This window comes from Staurois parvus, unplaced genomic scaffold (assembly GCF_062004578.1).
Source record: "Staurois parvus isolate SC_StPar_1 unplaced genomic scaffold, SC_StPar_1.0 ptg000916l, whole genome shotgun sequence".
NCBI classification, from domain to species: domain Eukaryota; kingdom Metazoa; phylum Chordata; class Amphibia; order Anura; family Ranidae; genus Staurois; species Staurois parvus.
Genome location: NW_028318712.1, coordinates 308,560 through 326,143, shown reverse-complemented (window position 1 = coordinate 326,143; position 17,584 = coordinate 308,560). Strand labels below are relative to the sequence as shown.

General features: G+C 41.9%; 1 protein-coding gene across 1 annotated transcript in view; it reads left to right on the top strand.

Moving 5' to 3' along the window:
* Positions 1-17,584, top strand: part of ACTN3 (actinin alpha 3) — an 89,021-nt gene that overhangs the window by 48,777 nt on the left and 22,660 nt on the right. Inside the window, exons 2-4 of the mRNA XM_089656546.1 lie at positions 5,036-5,150; positions 14,345-14,464; positions 16,708-16,794. Of these exons, the coding sequence (XP_089512672.1) occupies positions 5,036-5,150; positions 14,345-14,464; positions 16,708-16,794 (322 nt within the window). The remainder of the gene's footprint in view (positions 1-5,035; positions 5,151-14,344; positions 14,465-16,707; positions 16,795-17,584) is intronic.

Sequence of the window (17,584 nt, the reverse complement as noted above, 5' to 3'; positions counted from 1 at the left end):
CAATACCAATACAATGCAAAACATGAGGGGATCGAGGGCCCTGCTCTTTCGAGCTTACAATCTAGGAGGGAGGGGATGGTGGCACAGGAGGAGATAGCTGTGGGGGATGGAGTGGTAGGAAGAGTGGAGGAGGTCGGCAAGTTAGCAGGGGGCGGGGTAGGCTTCCCTGAAGAGATGGGTTTTCAGGGTGCGCCTAAAGGAGAGGAGAGTAGGTGATAATCTGATGGGTTGGGGCAGGGAGTTCCAGAGGATGGGTGACACCCTGGAGAAGTCCTGGAGGCGGGCATGGGAGGAGGAGACCAGGGAACTAGAGAGAAGGAGGTCTTGTGAGGAGCGGAGTGTGCGTGCTGGGCGGTACTTGGATATTAGGTCAGTGATGTAGTTCGGGGCAGTATGGTGGACGGCTTTGTACGTCAGCATTAGGATTTTGAATTTGATCCGTTGCGCAATCGGAAGCCAGTGGAGGGATTGGCAGAGGGGGGTGGCGGAAACAGAGCGGTTGGAAAGGTGAATGAGTCTGGCAGCCGTATTCAGGATGGACTGAAGCGGGGATAGCCAGCGGCGAGGCAGGCCAGTGAGGAGGGAGTTGCAGTAGTCGAGTCGTGATATGATGAGGGAGTGGATGAGCTGTTTAGTGGTTTCTGGAGTTAGGAACGTGCGGATTTTGGCGATGTTGCGGAGGTGGAGTCTACACGAGTTTGTTAAAGAGTGGACTTGGGGCTGGAAGGATAGGTTGGAGTCCAAAATGACACCAAGTACTCTGGCCTGCGGGGCGGGTTTGATGGTGGCGTTGTTGGACATGATGGAGAAGTCAATGGGGGGTGGTGTCCGGGCTGGAGGGAAGACAAGAAACTCGGTTTTGGAGAGGTTCAGTTTAAGGAAGTGGAGCGACATCCAGTCTGATATGTCGCTCAACAGGTGTGTGATTCGGGCGGAGACCGAGGGGGTGAGGTGGGGGGTTGAGAGATAGATTTGTGTGTCGTCGGCATAGAGGTGGTAGTTGAAGCCGTGAGAGTGTATGAGTTGGCCAAGGGAGGAGGTGTAGATGGAGAAGAGAAGGGGCCCGAGGACAGAGCCTTGAGGGACCCCAACAGAGAGGGGGAGTGAGAGGGAGGTGGTGGCATTATAGGTAATGCTGAAAGAGCATTGTGACAGGTAGGATGAGAGCCAGGAGAGAGCAGAATCTCTGAGGCCGAGGGAGTGTAGTTTTTTGAGGAGGAGGGGGTGGTCGACTGTGTCAAAGGCCACAGAGAGGTCAAGGAGTAGGAGCACTGAATAGTGGCCATTAGCTTTGGCGGTTAGCAGGTCGTTGGAGAGTTTGAGTAAGGCAGTTTCGGTGGAGTGTAGGGGACGGAAGCCGGACTGTAGGGGATCGAGGAGGTTTTCGTTGAGGTGAGAGCATAGGTGGGCGTAGACTAGGCACTCGAGGAGTTTAGATGTAAATGGGAGCAGGGAGATGGGTCTGAGGTTGTTCGGGTCATTGGGTCCAGGGAGGGCTTTTTAAGTATGGGGGTGATGTGTGCATGTTTCAGAGGGGAAGGGAAAGTGCCGGAGGAGAGGGAGAGATTGAAGATGTGGGCGAGGGAGCGTAGGATGGAGGGGGAGGGAGGTTGTAGGAGTTGTGAGGGGATAGGGTCGAGGGGGCAGGTGGTGAGGCAGGCATCAGAGAGGATCTTGGAGACTTCTTCAATGGTAGTAAGGTCAAAGGTGCGGAGTGTTGGGGGAGCTTCAGTATGAGGAATGTAGGGTGGGGTGGGGGAGGAGGTCAGAGCAGTGGTGGGGCCGTGGGAGAGGGGTGTAGAGGGGATAGCTGAGTGAGGGGGAAGGGGATTGGAGGGAGTTTGAGCAGCGACGAAGTCCCTGTGGGTTATGTCGAGGGGGAGGGGGGATGAGGGGGTAGCTGTGTGAGAGGGGACGGGTTGAGAAGGCGTGTGAGTTGCGGCAATGTCCTTGCGAATTGTGTCAATCTTGTTTTTGAAGTGACTGGCAATCTCAAGGGCAGTGAGTGAGGTGCTGGGTGGAGGTGGGGGTGGCGAGAGTAGAGAGTTGAAGGTGGAGAAGAGTCAGCGAGGATTGGAGGAGAGGGCCTTGATGAGGGTCAGGAAGTAGGCTTGTTTGGCAGTATGGAGGGAGGAGGTGTAGGTGTGGAAGGCAGATTTGTATCGGGTGAAGGCTTGTTGGGATTTGGTTTTGCGCCATAGTCGCTCCAGGGCACGACTGTGTCGTTTGAGGGTTTTGGTGTGATCAGTCTGCCAGGGCTGGAGCGGTCGGGGTCTGATGTTGCGTGTGGTTAAAGGCGCTAGTGAGTCAAGGGCTGTTGACAGCGCATTGTTGTAGGCGGTCATAGCCAAGTCGGGGCAGGACAGGGGGAGGATGCGGTCATGGAGTTGATCAGCTGCGGAGTGGAGGGAGGCAGGGTTAAGGTTGCGGTGGTTACGGCTGGTAGTAGTGTGACATTTGGAGGGGTAGGCGTTGGAGGATGAGGAGATAGAGAAGGTAATCAGGTTGTGGTCAGAGAGAGGGAAGGGGGTGTTAGTGAGGTTGTGGGGAGCGCAGCGGTTGGAGAAGACAAGATCAAGGATAGTCTTCTCATAATAGACATAATAGAATATATTTGGCTAGGCATAAAATATTTTGGAACAATAGTGCTATTGGCACTAGTATAGATTTACTTTACATTTTTTTTTATTGTTGTTGATAGCATTCTGCCTATAACTTATAATAATTGTTTGGGGATAGCTTGAGGATTAGGTTTAGAGGATGGGTTTTGGGTACAATTTAGGTTAGAGTTAAAGTGGTTGTAAACCTCAGACATAAAATATGAACAAAGCATATTCCTCTATAGTGTGTATTTGTCTCAAGAACAATAAGTTTCATTTCTGTTTGCTGCCTCTTTCCTCTGCTATCAGCATGAATCACTTTTGACAAGTTTTCCTAATACCAAGAGAAACATGGTGACAGAGAAGGGACCTTCAGCAGATTGACAACTTCAGCTTTGTTCCTGTGAGCTATGTGGAGGGGGGGGGGTGTCTCTGACCTCCAATCAAATCTCAGAACTCTACTCACTGAGTTATTTTCCTCACTTCAGCTCTCCACCCCTTTTTTCTGAACTCTCAGATAAGCTGTATACATTCAACACTTTGAGTGGATGTAGAGAAAAACTTACATGGGAGGGTTTGTGTGATCTTTGTGTATTACCTGAGGTCAGTCACTTCACTTTGTATATATAAGGATTTACAGCCACTTTACGGGTTGGGTTTAGAGGTCATGTTAAGGTTTCAGGTTAGCTCTTGGGGTTAGGTTCAATTCTACGTGACTGCAATATGCCTTTTTAGGTCCTTATGAACAATGCCACATGTTGTGAACACAGTAATTAAGCTTGTAGCAGAGAACTAAGAATATTCACCTGTGTGTCTTCCTACTTTTCAGACATCACTGTCAAAGTAACAAATTAGTCATAGCATTATAGTCAAGTTAAAGTGATTGTAAATTTTCACCTTGTAAAATAATCCATTCAGTTTAAAATAAAAATGGAAGGTAAAACATTTGTGCATAGATATAAAAAACATGTTAAATACCTTTTGTTCCCTTTGTTATAAGTGATCACATTCCCTCTGTTCTCAGCTGCATAAGAACTAGGGGAGGAGAAACAGCAGTATATTGATCTTCCCAGTGAATGACTGTGGGTGGGGGGGGGGGGAGCGTGTCAGGACAAGACTGATCATTGGAGGAGAGCACACTGAGTTCTCAGCATAGCTAGAAAATGTACCACATTGTGTTCTCCTGCTTAGTGCGGTCAGTTTTTAATAGGAAAGTAGAGGGACTGCCAGGAACACCAGAGAGTTCACACAAAGGAAACAATATAAGGAAAACAGGACACTTTTTTTCATAAAAGTACATGGTACAGCAGGAATATGAAATGTTGGGTTTACATATTGTTTACCTGAAGCATCAGTGTGCAGAATTTGGTATGGGCATCTAACTCTAAAATTACTTTGGGTTACAAAAGGGATAAGGGATTAAGGTTTGGGGGTTGGGTTGCGGTAAAGTTTAGTTTTGGAAATGAGGTTATGGATTATTATATGGGGTACATTGAGTTAAAAAGGTGAGTAACTACTAGTGTGTGTGTGTTGAAATATTACATATGCTATATGTATCAGTGTAAAATATATATGTGTGATCAAATCGCTTGTGTACACTATTTTTGATGCCAAAAATACATGATAAAAATTCTGAGAAACTTGTACCTAAGAAAACAGTTCAGCATTGTCAGTATTTATATTTGTATGCTAATCTTCTTATATTAAAAGCAAGATTGTTGTACTTATGTACATATAGTGTATATGCAGGTTACTAATCTGCATCCAGGATCGGCATTTCTTTGCAGTTTTGGCTGCATGCAAACTGGCTGCTAATTGGCTAATTTTATGCGGCCATATAATAGAGTGTTGCAGTGTCCAAAGGCAAAGTTTAGCCACCTCTGAACACAGCAAACATTCTGCTGCTATTTTACAATCTGAATGTTGCCTAGGGAATTGTCACACTGGCAACCCTGTAGCAGCGATTTTGTTGCCCTTCCATGTGCACCTTACTGCTAAGGCTGGTTATAGGTTGGGACAGTTGACATTTTTTGTGCAGCAGCGATTTTGTAGCAGCTGCACATATCTCTGCTTTATTGCCCTGATAATGTATTGCTGGATATAGAGTTGCTGCTGTAGCTGCTTATCTATGCAGCTACATAACACTAGTGTTCCATAATTATCAGCTGCTACACTGGATAGCATGAGGAATAGCTCCAAAAGCTGCAAAAATCTATTGGTTAGCAACCCAGACAGAATTCCTCTGAATTTTCAGCAACACAGACCTTTCATTGACTGCTATTCATTTTTCCTACCAAACAAAAACACTATTCCGTTCTCAATAGTAACCATCAAGTCTTTATATCTTGCTTATTCTGGCTGATTTATTGCTTTGCAAACCTTTCCACGTGGATCATTGTAACTCTGCCTGATTTCTTTCATTTGTTTTCTTTTAGACCTTCACAGCCTGGTGCAACTCTCACCTGAGGAAAGCTGGCACACAAATTGAAAATATAGAGGAAGATTTCAGAAATGGCCTTAAATTGATGCTGTTGCTTGAGGTCATCTCTGGTAAGTGCTCTAAAGGATCATTCGTTCAGCTTTAGCAGTACATTAAGGACAAAGGTAATGGCAGTCATGGCTGTTGCTGTACATTTGAGTGCTAGCATAGTGCTGGATCCAGGCTGAAAGCCACACACTTGTATATGTAACTTCTTACTCTTAGCTGAAACAAAGTTACCACCTTTTTCTTAGAGCAATGGGGCTGAACTCATGGCCCGGGGGCCACATGTAGCCTTCGGAACCCTATGATGTGGTCCTCCACCTCAAGCTGAATGCAGGAGTTTTGGTGTGCTTTCTGAAAGTGCACCACACCCGCAAGATATAATAGAAGTCTGTGGCAAAGGTAACTCACAGGAAAGTTGCAGGTGCACTGCGCTGCACCCATGATGTGGGTAAACTGCAGTGTATCAGTGTGAGAGCAGCCTTATAACGGGCTCAGGACAGTAAGGGCTCACTTACTTTTGCGGTTTAGGAGGTGGTAAACTCTGTAGTTGAGATGTGTTTTTACCACCCCTTCAATCACTGGTGTAGCATCAAGGTTCCCAATGGCAACCCCGTCCCATGCTCCAGGGGGCCCATGCAGCCTCCCTGTCACATTCTCTTTTACACTTGGACAGGAGGAGTGGGGGACTGCATATGCAGGAACCGATCTTCTCAATTTTCCTCCTGCAACCGCTGAAAGCCGGATTTGTTTTCTCTCCCACTGGCATTCAGCATCTGCGGGAAGAAAATGTTCATTATACTATTCAAATTCAAAATTCTGAACCATTTCATTTCATTGTGGCCCATGACTGGCTAGCTTCTCCAGGCTAACCCCAGTACTACTATGTAAAATGAAAACAGACAACATGACAAAACATACAAAAATAATTGGTTTGAAGGCATTAGCGTAATAGCATATTAAAGCCCAATTACAGCAAAACCTTTAAGTTTTGAACAGAGTGGGGAAGAATATTAAGGTCTCTGTCCCCATTGGGGACATTTTCCCTTACATTTAGTCAGGACAGGAAGTAAAAGAAAAATTCTCCAGGGGTGACAAAGACTGCTACTATTTTCAGTAAAACAGGGAAGGGTTAGAACTCTGTCAGGTTGTTAGTATTGTTTGTGCTTTCCTGTCCTGATGATGACTGATTCCTCATTTCTTGTCTGCTGTCACTGGAAATCACAAAGGCAGGAAGTGAGATGTAATCTTACCAACAAAGATCAATAATAATTTGACAGAAATGTACTCATCCCAAATCTGTCCAAAGCTAAAAAAATATCAACAATTTATAAAACTTTTAAAAAAAAATTCCATTGTGGTAAAGCACTGTATTATGAAGTATAAGTAAGCTATCAATGTGGACAACACATATTAGATCATATGTTCAGTACTTTAAATATAATGGTAAATATAATGTATTACAAGCTTTAAAGTTAAAGTGAAACTTTAGTCATAAAATTAAGTCCTGCTAGATCACTTCAGGCTGGCCCATTATGTAGCTATAGTTATGTGAAACATTAAAAACTAGAAAAGCTACAATTTCTGGGGAAATTGTGTGAAGTGTTCTTGCCTCCATCAGTAGTCTACAAAAAATTATAAATCCTACACTGAAGAGCTTAATATTTTGAGAATCACAAGACCCAGACCTACATTTTGATGCATAGTATGTCTCTGAAATATTAAAAATGAAGGCACAGTCGCAGTTTAGAAATTGCCCTTCAAATTTGAGGTGGCTAGAGTGGAATTTCAATGAATGTCAATGGGCGGCATGAGTTGGAAACAAATGGTCATATTGTGAGAACTATCAGGACTATAGCTTAGCCGTGGACATTTTTAGTGGCAGCAGGGATAGCGGAACGTTTTGATATAAGATTTGTGTAGGTGGGCTTGAAAATGAGGGAGTGATGGCAGTTTAGAAATCATGTCCTGATTTTTCAGCTCACACTCTAGCTTTTGTCACTCTGCTGCCTGCTCACACACCTGGGTTCCTATGGCAACTCACTCTACAGCAAGGGCAGAGAAGAGCGGTTAAAAAAAAACTGCTCCAACTTGCTCACTTCACTGGCGGTTGCCATCTTCAAACGGTTGTAGTTTAAAAATTATAAATCCTACACCGAAGCTCACACTCTAGCTTTTGTCAGCTCCCACTCTAGTTTTGAACATTCCGCCATTCATTCCTATGGGACCAATTTCACCACAAAAACGCTGATATTTCGTGAACCATTCAGCGAAACGTTCCACAAAGTAATAGCACACCAATCGGGAACAATCCGCACGTTTTGGTATATTACTGTCTATATAGTGTAAAAACTGTGGGAGGAGTTAGGGTGGTAAATTTGGCTATAATAATAAGAATATATATGTGAGATAACAGTAAATGGTCTTGCCATGCAAGAACACTCCATTTTTAGAGATTTTTAGGCACTTCCAAATCTGTAGAGGCCGATCTGCTGACAGCCTTAAAGCAGAATTAAACCCTCCTATCCTTTACAGCCAAGGAAGCTGCTTTTGTTTGATCTGCAACTGCCATGAATCTGCACATGTGATCAGTTATGACACCAGACATTTGATGGAACAGCTTGGCTGAGAGTTAGGGATATTGCCATTCCAGGGATGTGACTGTTTTTTTAAAACATTCAATCGATGGGTTTACTTCCGCTTTATGATTTACTGCTGCTCAGGGGCTCTGGGCTTCAGCAAAATGGCAGACTCCAGCAAGACAAGAGCAATGCTGGAGGCAATTTACAACACACACTAATTTTGGTAGCATAATTATTCCTTGCTAAAGAACATTCTTTGTTATCAAATTGTTATGGGTAAGGTTCTGCTTTACCCTAGGTTCACACCTAAGCATTTTCCTCAGCATTTTGCGTTTTGCAGACACGCACTACAGTCCATTTACCGTGATTTCCTATGGGACACGTTCACATCTCTGCTTTTTCACCTGGTGCGTTTTTTGGAAAGGGTCAGGGACTTTTTTGAATGCAAAAAGTTAAATTTTTGGTTCTATAATCTACAATGGAAACGCTTCAGAAAAGCATGTAGTGCGTTTTTGCTACGTTTTTGATGAGTTTTTGATGCGTTTTGTGTTTTAAATCTGCCTACCAACAAGAAAAAAATTGCAAAATGCATAAAAACCGCAAGTGCCAAAATGCACTGCAGAAACGGATCAAATGCAAACTGCATAGGTGTGAACCTAGCCTTAATGTATCAAAATAAAAGATACAGTAAATCTAAACAGTATCTACTGAGCTTCTCCTGTGTAAACGTTAACATCATTTTTAAACTCGGGCACTGCCCGAGGCCCGGGGTCAGTAGGGGGCCCCATGAGATGCCCCTGGTACCTTTTTCATAGGCTTTTTTGAGTTTGGGCAAGGACACAGGGGCCCCATGATCCCCTATTGCCCGGGGGGGCCCCATGAGTTGTCAGTCCGCCCCTGGTGGCAATGTCAACACCAACCAGTTGGACAAAATTCAACTTAAAGATCATTGAGCCAACCCCCTCTGTATCTCAGCTCCCAGTATATACTCAACTGTGAGCAACAGACTTAGGAGAAGACTTTGATAATGAAGTTTGGCCTCAGATTTGGGCTAATGTAAAATCCAGCTGCTTTATGTTTTGGCTGTGGAAGCCAATAACCAGGTTATGGCACATTGGTACCTGGTGCCTGCCAAAATGGCTCATTTTTTAATCAGGTTATTCCCCTCTGTGCTTATGGGGTTGTGGACAGTTGGGACCTTTTTATCTCATTTGGTGGACATGCCCAGTGGCTCAGCAATACCGGGCAGACATATTTTTGGTCCTTACTATGTTGATGAGACACAGGATTCCTTGCAGAGCAAAGCATACCCTCCTTTAAACTTATGGTTTATACCTTTTCTGCTGCAAAGCATGGAAGGATTACACTCTTTCTGCAGATCAAATAAATATGTGGCTACCTGTTACCCCAGATTTGCACATTTTCCATCAGAAATTGACACAAGTCTCCGAGGAATTTATCTGCATTCCAGTTGCATTCCCTTAAGTACCTTTTGAGTTGTCTCCTATCCCCCCACCTTCCATGGATCCTTGAGAGTTTTTATGGGCAGATTCTGTACCAATGAGCCAATGGGACCTTTTTCATTCTGTTTTGTTCTATTCCTTTTATACACATAAATCGATTGTTTGTATGTTTCTGTTAAATAATAAACATTGTATACTTATCTGCTGTATGCAATGGTATTGCACAGAGCAGCCCGGAACCTCTTCTTCTGGGGTCCCTCACTGGTGCTTTTAGTTTTTTCTAATCTCTATAGTGGCACACCTGCAGGCTTGCTCCCAAGCATCCATTGACACATACTGCGCAGCTTGACCCCAACCTGCAATCCTCCTCACAGGATTTGATTGTCAGCAGCAGGAGCCAGTGCCTCCTGCTGCTGTCTCTGAGCCTGTGAGGAAAGAGAGAGATCAAGATAGGACTCAAGTAAGTAAAGAGGGAGGTGCGTGGTCCATAGATTATGGAGGGAGTCCATAGACACACAGAGCGTGGCTCAGCCCCACCCTCACCACTCCCTCCTCACTGACTGTGATTGTCAGCAATTGGAGCCAATGGCTCCCACTGCTGTGTCTTAGCCAATGAGGAGGGAGAGAGCTGGGAGAGTTGCTGTTCTCATGCACATTGCTGTATCGACATTGGGCTAAGGTAAATACAATGTATTTGAGAACTGGCAACCACCGGGTTGCACCGTGGTCACACCAAACTGTAAAAAGTGCCACGTTCCAAATCAGAGAGGAAAAGTTTGGAATATAACCAATATGGACTTTAGGCACATGAATACAATACTGATATAGGTACAAACATGTATTTATTAACACAACTTATTAAAATTGATATAACTCATTTAAAAAATGTGATGCATTTTACTGAAAACATAGTGTCCCCCCCCAATTGGGTTATAGTCTCTGGCATTGGACACTTAGTATGGATGTAAATGGTCCACTTGTTCCAACTGTAGGGGGCGCCACCGTTCACAATCTGCCCAACATGTTTCTTGACTGGAGTCGCTTCCTCAGGGCCTTGAAATGCATCTATAGAACAGAAAGGCTTACAAATAATAACCATTGTATTTGTATACAGTTAAAAAACAACTGGTAAGACACTTAACAGAATGAAATGTCATGTAATATACACATTTTTCAAGGCGATAGATAGAATACCACCGGGCAGCAGGCGGACCAGAACCCCAGGGGGGATGTGGGGGCACAATTTCAAACAGCCGAGGGGAAGAGAGGGCCACTGTGTAAAAAGCAGTGTAATAGAATGCATGAAGGTAAAATAACCATCAGCCTTTAGAAACACTTTAATTCATGATTTTCATAATATCTTAACTAGTCAGTCATGACTTAATATGCCAAGTTAAACACTAAATACGTTACGTGTGTAACATCTCTTAGTAAATACTGCATTTAATCAGGCAAAACATTGCATATTATAAAATATATAGGGTGTCCCTAAACTCTGGACACATAGGCAAAATGCATATTTTCAATAAATTTCAATACATTTTTCAATAACATTTTATTTAATTGTAATATTAATCAATAAAATCTTCAATGTGATCTCCACCATTTGTGATGCAAAGTTCCATGCGCTTTGCAAGATTCACATGAACTTGATGCAGTAACTTCACATTTCTGTCAATTTGAGCATATTCATTCATGATGCCTTCCCTCAGGTGATTCATATCTGTGATTTTCGTTGAGTACACCTTCTCCTTTAGCATTCCCCCAAAAAAGAAGTCAAGGGGGATAAGGTCTTGTGAGCTTATATAGTGATATATTATACACATATAAACTCACCGGCCACTTTATTAGGTACACCTGTTCAATTGATTGGTAACACAAATTGCTAATAAGCCAATCATATGGCAGCCACTAGACTTGCCGAAGACGACTTGCTGAAGTTCAAACCAAGCATCAGAATGGGGAAGAAAGGGAATTTAAGTGATTTTGAGTATGGCATGGTTGTTTCAAATCTAATCTACTGGGATTTTCACAGATAACATTCTCTAGGGAAATTCAGACTCATCAAACCAGGCAATGTTTTTCCAATCTTCTGTAGTCCAATTTTGGTGAACCTGTGCAAATTGTATCCACCATTTCCTGTTTTTAGCTGACAGGAGTGGCACTCAGTGTGGTATTCTGCTGCTGTAGCCCATCTGCTTCAAGCTTCGATGTGTTGTGCATTCAAACATGGTATTCTGCATACCTTGGTTGTAACGAGTAGTTATTTGAGTTACTGTTGTTTTTTTCTATCATCTCGAACCAGTCTGCCCATTCTCCTCAGATCTCTGACATCAACAAGATATTTTCATCCACACAACTGCCGCCCACTGGATATTTTCCTTTTTTGGACCATTCTCTGTAAATTCTAGAGATGGTTGTATGTGAAAATACCAGTAGACCAACAGATTGTGAAATACTCGGACCAGCCCGTCTGGCAGCTACAACCATGCCACGTTCAAAGTCACTTAAATCCTCTTTCTTTCCCATTCTGATGCTTGGTTTGAACTTCAGCAAGTCGTTTTCACCACGTCTATATGCCTAAATGCAATGAGTTGCTGTTATGTGATTGGCTGATTAGCAATTTGTTTACCAAACAATTGAACAGCTGTACCTAATAATGTGGCCAGTGGTTGTAGATGCACATGTGTCTTTTTTTCAACTGGACTAACTATGTAACATGCACTGTGGTTCGCTGCCAAACATGCTACATGCACCTTTTTTGGTGCATAACCAGCCCATTCAAATAACACACATTGCTAGCACAGGGCAATAATGTAAATGGACCCTTACACAACACCACTTTTCTCAGGTACACTTGAACCCACTTAAAAAGTGATCTACCTAGATTTTAAGATACAACCATCTCTTGGGTTTACAGAGAATGGTCCGAAAAAGAGAAAATATCCAGTGACGGCAGTTGTGTGGACGAAAATATCTTGTTCATTTTAGAGGTCAGAGGAGAATGGGCAAACTGGTTGCTGTGACATTCAGGTGGTAGGGTCAGGCTTTGGTGTAAACAACATAAAAGCATGGATCCATCATGCCTTGTATGAATGGTTCAGGCTTGTGGTGGTGGTGTAATGGTGTGGGGGATATTTTCTTGGTACTAGCAAGGTGTACCTAATAAAGTGGTCGGTGAGTGTAGCTCAACTATGTAAGTGTGCTGCTGCAAGCTGTGTTGCAACACACATCTGTTGATCTGTTGACAAGGTACATAGGTGTGCCATTCAGAATGAATGGCACTGCATCACACCATCATGTGTAAAAAGTATTGTGATGTGTTGAGGTTGTGGCATGCGTTACCCTAGTACAATAGTGTGAATAAGCTCTTAAAGAGAAAGGACACACCAAATTTTGATCTGATTTTGTTTTTTTTCTCTGTTTGTACACTTTGTAGGTTGAGAGCTAAAACTATTAGCTGCATTATTTTTTAATGCATTCTCACTGTAAAGAATTTTTTTTAGTAGTACCTATATTAATATAGTCAAGTCAACTAAGCGGTGACCACAGCACAAAGTGCTGCTCACTTGTGCTGAAGTCTTAATGCCAGGTTTAAATATTTCAGTGGATAGTTCCCCTTGCCGTAAAATGTGTTGATATCTTGGTTTAGAGTACACATAAAATATGTGTCAAGGGCAGGAAATATCTTTCAGCACTGCTTGCTAACATTCTACTGCCATGTGAACTGTCTATGGCTAGCTTAAGAAAGAATGTGTTAACATTTACTATCAATATAGGAAATACTACAGGCTGCATGCTTCCAATTTTGGTTGGATCATGGATGCTTGGGGACTACAGAGGCATTTTTGACCAGCCTCTAGGCGTGCCATTTATGCTAGTCAAAGGTCTAGTTGATTAGATTGTTTAATAAAGAGTACTAATGACAAGACTAAAATTAAATTTATGAATAATTTCACATCTATTAGGCTGACACAATTTTATTACTAAAACTGTAGAGTGCAATATGTGGTGCAGGTGTGCATGGTAGTAAATCAGCTTCTAACTTCAACTTGTTCAATTAAGCTTTGACAAAAAAAAATGAAAAAAATGAAAGCTTGTATGCATCATTTATTACTGGGATTCATGGATGGCTGACCTCTCATGTGCTGAAGTTAACCAACTCAGATACATCTGTTCTCCATGGTAGATACGGGTGAAAGTATACATAGGCACTTTGCTCAGTGCTTCATGCAACCTGGATGCCCCAAGCTGGTGCCAAAAGTGTTAGTGAGTAATGGCAACTTCACCAGAGGGAAATATTTCTTCATGCTGGACTTCACGTGTGTCTTCCAATTCCAGACACAGTAGATGATCTTCAGTACAGCAATCCATAAACATGTATGTTAAAAGGCATATTAGCATATAAAACCATATTTTTCTGTAAACACTGTGATAATAGTGGCAGATGTATCAGAAGGAAAATGATATATATACATGTAGGTTGTAGAGCGGGCCCAGGCCGTAGGCACTCCAGTGGGAAGGCACGGCACACCAAGTGGTTGAAATTGCAGGAATTGTATTGTCAAAATGTTCCAACATACAATAACAGAGTCTATGCAGCGGCTCACAGAAGTTATTCGGTACTTGCAGAGAGCAATCCACGGAGACTGACAGCATCTGGTGCAGGGGGTGGCTCGAAGGCGGATGAAGAAGTGACTAGTAGCGGAAAGGTTCCCCTTAGAAGCTAATGTCCTTATGCTGTCCCTCCTCCTCTAGAACCGCTCCCTATGCAAGGCACACACTCCCTGTCAAGTGGGTTCCTGTCCCTAACCTAGCCAAGCATAAAATGTGCACCGAAAGCAGGGAGACGGTGCTTTTTATAAGCACTAGCCTCATTGAAGATGGCCGCAGGCATCACCCGGGTGGCAGCGTCTAATCAGACAGCAGCCCAGCCGATGACACGTACAGAGGTTTAAGAGGAATTCGTATTCCTCCTTCATCCTCTCCCTCTGCAGGGTGGCCGCAACAGCATCACCTGTGCAGGGAAGTCAGACTGCACCTGCCTACATACAGTTCTTATTGAAAAATAAATACAGTATATGTCTGTCAAATCATTACACTTTGAAGCACCAAAGTGTAAAGTGTGTAAAACACTGAAGGGAGATTTCAAAAACGATGAAAACTATCATTCCAATTTGTTTGATATTACTTCATGTATACATTCTGCTTTTGCAGGTGAGAGGCTGCCTAAACCCGACAAAGGAAAAATGCGCTTCCACAAGATTGCAAATGTCAATAAAGCCTTGGACTTCATCGCCAGCAAAGGAGTGAAACTAGTGTCAATTGGTGCTGAGGGTAGGTAGTAGCCCTGGACTGGTTAAGGATTAGAATTTGAAAGGAAGGTATTGTTCTTTTAATTTTTTATTTTAAATATGCATGTGAAACATATTTGTGCGGTGTATTTTTATTCTTTTCTATCAGTTATATATGTAGCGCACTTCATACACATACTAAAGCCCTGTACACATGGGCCAAATATCGGGCGGTATTGGCTGGTTCAATAGAATCCGGCCGAATGCCTGGCTTCTGTGAAAGGACATGACCGACAAAGGCTGAGAAAGCTGACGGGGGGGGGGGGACCTGTCAGAACACAGTAGCTCAGTGGGGAGATCACTGTACTAACATTAAGTTGCTAGTACAGGATCTCCTTCCGATGTCTTCATTTATTTTCATTCAGCTCACTGGGTTGAGCGAAAAAAAAAAAATATAGTGTGTACTATGCCTTAACATCCTGCTTTGCAGAAACAGAGGATTTCTACATTTTGATTTGGTTTCTGCTAGTGGCTAAATCCGTAGGTGTAAATGTAAGATAAAAATACTACAGTAATAGCTCAAGATGTGACCAAGAGCAATATCATCCTTTCCTAGGTGAGAAATTAGGAAGCGTGAGTATCTGCTGAAAAAAGGTACTTGCCACACAAAAAATATTTTCTAAATGTTTTAAGGGCCCGTTCACGCTGCCCCTACAGCTGTAAATCAACCCCTGTGTATTTTACAGCATTCGACTATCGTTTTTAAAGACAATTCATCCTATTTTCATATTATTTTCAAAGAGAGTTCGCCCATCAGCATACAACATAATAGACAGATTCTAAATACACACACAATTTCTTCATGTTATTTAAAATCAATCAAGATTCACCTACCAGCATATCATATAATATAATATAATATCTATCTATCTATCTATCTATCTATCCAGTCGTATCTGACCCTTGGCGATTGCATGGACCGTCACTCGTAAGCGACTTTTTCCATGAATTCTCTTAGCAATTATTTTACAGGGTAGGTTGCCAGGTCTTTCCCCAACCCCTACCATGCAGGAGATCCCGCATGGCCAGGTATGAATAATATAATATAATATGGAGAGATTCCAATGACAAACGTGTTTGATTTTTCTAGTCACATTTTTAATCAAACAAGACTTCACAATCAGCCGCCATATTACAAATAGGGTGAATCCTCTTTGAAACTGAGCCTACAGCCTAATGCTGTAAAATGCAGATAGACAAATGTCCAGCAAACATTTGAATGTGCGAATCACATAGTGAATCCTTTATAAATAGACTCCTCAGTGTACTATCTGTGTACTCCTGGTACAAGAAGCAGATTAAGCCAAAAGGTCAGTACATTGGATTGCTTCCATAAATGTCTCTTTATTCCATTTAGGAGGGTTAAGCCATGGACAAAGGCAGGCTATACCTATGTATGTGGTTTTTCATCTCTAATGAAATCATGAAACATTTTGTGAAACAAGCTGATGTGCTGATCTTTGGATTTCACATATTACTAGTTTCAACTTAAATAAAATGTATTTAGTGTATCTCTCCAACTATTTCGAATACATACTTGACTATTGAAAACCAAGTGACTGGATCAGAATCCCAGGGGTGCTAGTCAGATAAGGATGAGATGCAGTCAGACAAGACCATTATTTGACTTTGACAGTCCTGCCAGATGACATTAAACTGATTTTTTTATTAAGATGTAGATATATGTTGCTGCTTTTATAAGGAAAAAATATTCTGCAGTTTCATATTGTTAGTTCAAGAATGCTGTACCAGAAGAATGACTGTGCAGTTATGTAGCCATAGCACCCTGATGGTCATAACAGAAGATCTCTGTAGGGTGGCTTTACATATAAAAAGTGGGTTGAAATTTTGTGTCCGATTCTTTATTCATCTCCCACCAAATGGAGATCAGGACCTGCTGTTTCTACTGGTAGACGGTGTTATGGCCAAAATATATATACATGTTCAATTACCCTTTTCTCTTTTTTTTTTTTTTATTTTTTTATTTAATTGTTCAAAAATAAAATATCACATATGGACAACACTTTGACCTTGTATAACTGGAGTCCCGGATTCAGTTCCCAACTGAGATGCTATCTGTAAGATAATTGTATGCTGTCTGTTTTTTTCCAGGCAACAGCTCACCTCAAAAAAAAATCCATAATATAAATAGTACAATATGAAAAATTACTCTGTATTTAAAATCCATTAAAAAACAATATTTGTTATTTATTTCTTTTCCCATAGAAATTGTTGATGGAAATTTGAAGATGACTTTGGGTATGATCTGGACAATTATTCTCCGTTTTGCAATTCAAGACATTTCTGTTGAAGGTATATGTTAGGTTTATCTTTATATATTTCAAACCAATACTAATGCTAAATTAAGGATCACTACAATACTACAACACCTTAGCATGGACGTCTTTGGTGAATTGCTCTAACCTGTCATGGGTGAAAAATCATTGTATATCCACTTGCCCTTCCTGACCAGGCCATTTTTGTGTCATGGTGCTGCGTTATTTTAACTGACAATTGCACGGTCATGCAATGCTGCACCCAAATGAAATTTACAGCCTTTTTTCCCACATATTGAGCTTTCTTTTGGTGGTATTTGATCACCTGTGCTTTTCATATTTTTTGCATTATAAAAAAAAAAAGTCCGACAATTTTGAGAAAAAAAACTATATTTTTGACTTTTTGCTATTAAACAAGTCCAGTAAAAAAAATATAAAAATCAAATTTCATCATAAGTTTAGACCAAAATGTATTCTGCTACATGTCTTTGTTAAAAAAAAAATCTTAATACGTGTAAATTAAATGGTTAATATGAAAGTTTTATCATTTACAAATGCAAGTATAGATACTGGAATTTTTTAAAATTTTTTACTAGTAATGGAGGTGATCAGCGACTTATAGCGGGACTGTGGCGGGCATTCTGACACTGGGGGGAACTGACTTGGTGTCACTGACATCCCCAGTGACACCAATACAGTGATCAGTGCTAAAAAAAAGCACTGACACTGTACTAATAGCACTGGGCAGGAAGGGGTTAACATGAAGGGTGATCAAAGGCTTAACTGTGTGCTGTTTACTTGTGTCTGTGTGTCTGTGCTTCACTGTA